General features: G+C 31.3%; 1 protein-coding gene across 2 annotated transcripts in view; it reads left to right on the top strand.

The window, feature by feature from the left end:
* Positions 1 to 1,415, top strand: part of SPOCK3 (sparc/osteonectin, cwcv and kazal-like domains proteoglycan (testican) 3) — a 699,451-nt gene that overhangs the window by 481,930 nt on the left and 216,106 nt on the right. For both annotated transcript variants that reach the window (XM_006896660.1, XM_006896659.1), the window contains one exon: positions 28 to 151. In XM_006896660.1, the coding sequence (XP_006896722.1) occupies positions 28 to 151 (124 nt within the window). The remainder of the gene's footprint in view (positions 1 to 27; positions 152 to 1,415) is intronic.

Here is a 1,415-nt window from a genome sequence, read left to right as displayed (position 1 = left end):
ATATTTTTATTTTCTTTTTTTAAATAGTATGAAAGAAACAGGAGTAGGCCATAAACAATGGAGGAGTCCTATGTCGTCTACCTGCAAGCAATGTCCAGTGGTATACACCAACCCAGTTTGTGGTTCTGATGGTCACACTTACTCTTCTCAGGTAAACACAGTTACAACCATATAGTAGGAAATGAGCAGTGTGCATGAATAAAATCATAAGAACTATTAAATTCCAATTTTATTAATAAAATAACTTGTTTAACCTTTTCTCAAGAATGTGAAATTTCCTTATCTTTGTAATTTGATCACATACATATGTGTATTTCGTATGTCAGAATGTTTAAAAATTGGAATAACTAAATTTATTGAAACTTTAAACCCTCAAATATTAATACTATTTACAATGTCAATAATGTACAGGATGGTCAAAATGTTACTGCCTATGATTGTGTAAATCGTAACTCGTCATAGTAATTTCTAGTATAATGTATAAAATATGCTTTCAACTCATTTTTATGCTCTATACTATCTTCTTTTAACCTCCAAAAATGCTTTAAAAGCTAAGCAATCTGAAGATCAAATTAACTAATAAATTGACTAGTTTCATATTTATAGATGACACTGAGGTAACAGTTTATTCTAATCCCTTATTCTCTGCTTCTGTTCTTGTCTTCTATGCTAGATACCTTTTTTGGTATCTCAAATTGTTTAAATATTTAGGAAATTGTAGGAATTTTAACAATGTTTTATAGTACTTAAATATGTATTTTATAGTTTTATTTGATTATGTGACTGAATAAAACTTAGGTTCACAATCTCATACGTCAGACACTCAGGAGTGGAGATACACTTACAAATTTAATTTGGGGTTTTGGTTTTTCTTTTCAATGTCATTTAGGTAATGTTATACATTTTACTTGGTGTTTCTATGAATTTGATGCAGTGCCCCATGATCAAAAGTATTAGTATAATATTAGAAAACTACATGATATTCAAAAAAACAAGGTACATGATAATAATACATAACTTCAGTTTTTATATGTTATTGCTTACTATAAAATTTCATTTCTTAAAGGTTTGTGTAATTTCTTTGTTTATGTAATATGTTCTTGTTTTTTGTTGATTGTACTTAAGTTGAGCACGACTCTTAGCGACCATATGAACAAAAGGCCTAAAGCCTTTCTATAACTGTTGTTTCTCCAGGTTCATTGAGTTTCCAGAGGCATGTGGTTTAGGAAGTAGATTCCACTCCTACTTCCAATTATGTAATATAGTTGTTTTTGTTGTTGTTATGTGCCCTCAGGTCACTTGCGACTCACAGCGACCCTATGTACAACAGACCTAAACTCTGCTCAGTCCTGTGCCAATCACACTGTCCCTGGCACTCCCATCCTAATTACCCCAGTCACTGAATCAATCCACCT

This window comes from Elephantulus edwardii, unplaced genomic scaffold, assembly GCF_000299155.1.
Source record: "Elephantulus edwardii isolate Elephantulus edwardi_28Jun2011 unplaced genomic scaffold, EleEdw1.0 scaffold00188, whole genome shotgun sequence".
NCBI classification, from domain to species: domain Eukaryota; kingdom Metazoa; phylum Chordata; class Mammalia; order Macroscelidea; family Macroscelididae; genus Elephantulus; species Elephantulus edwardii.
This window is presented reverse-complemented; position numbering and strand designations above follow the sequence as displayed.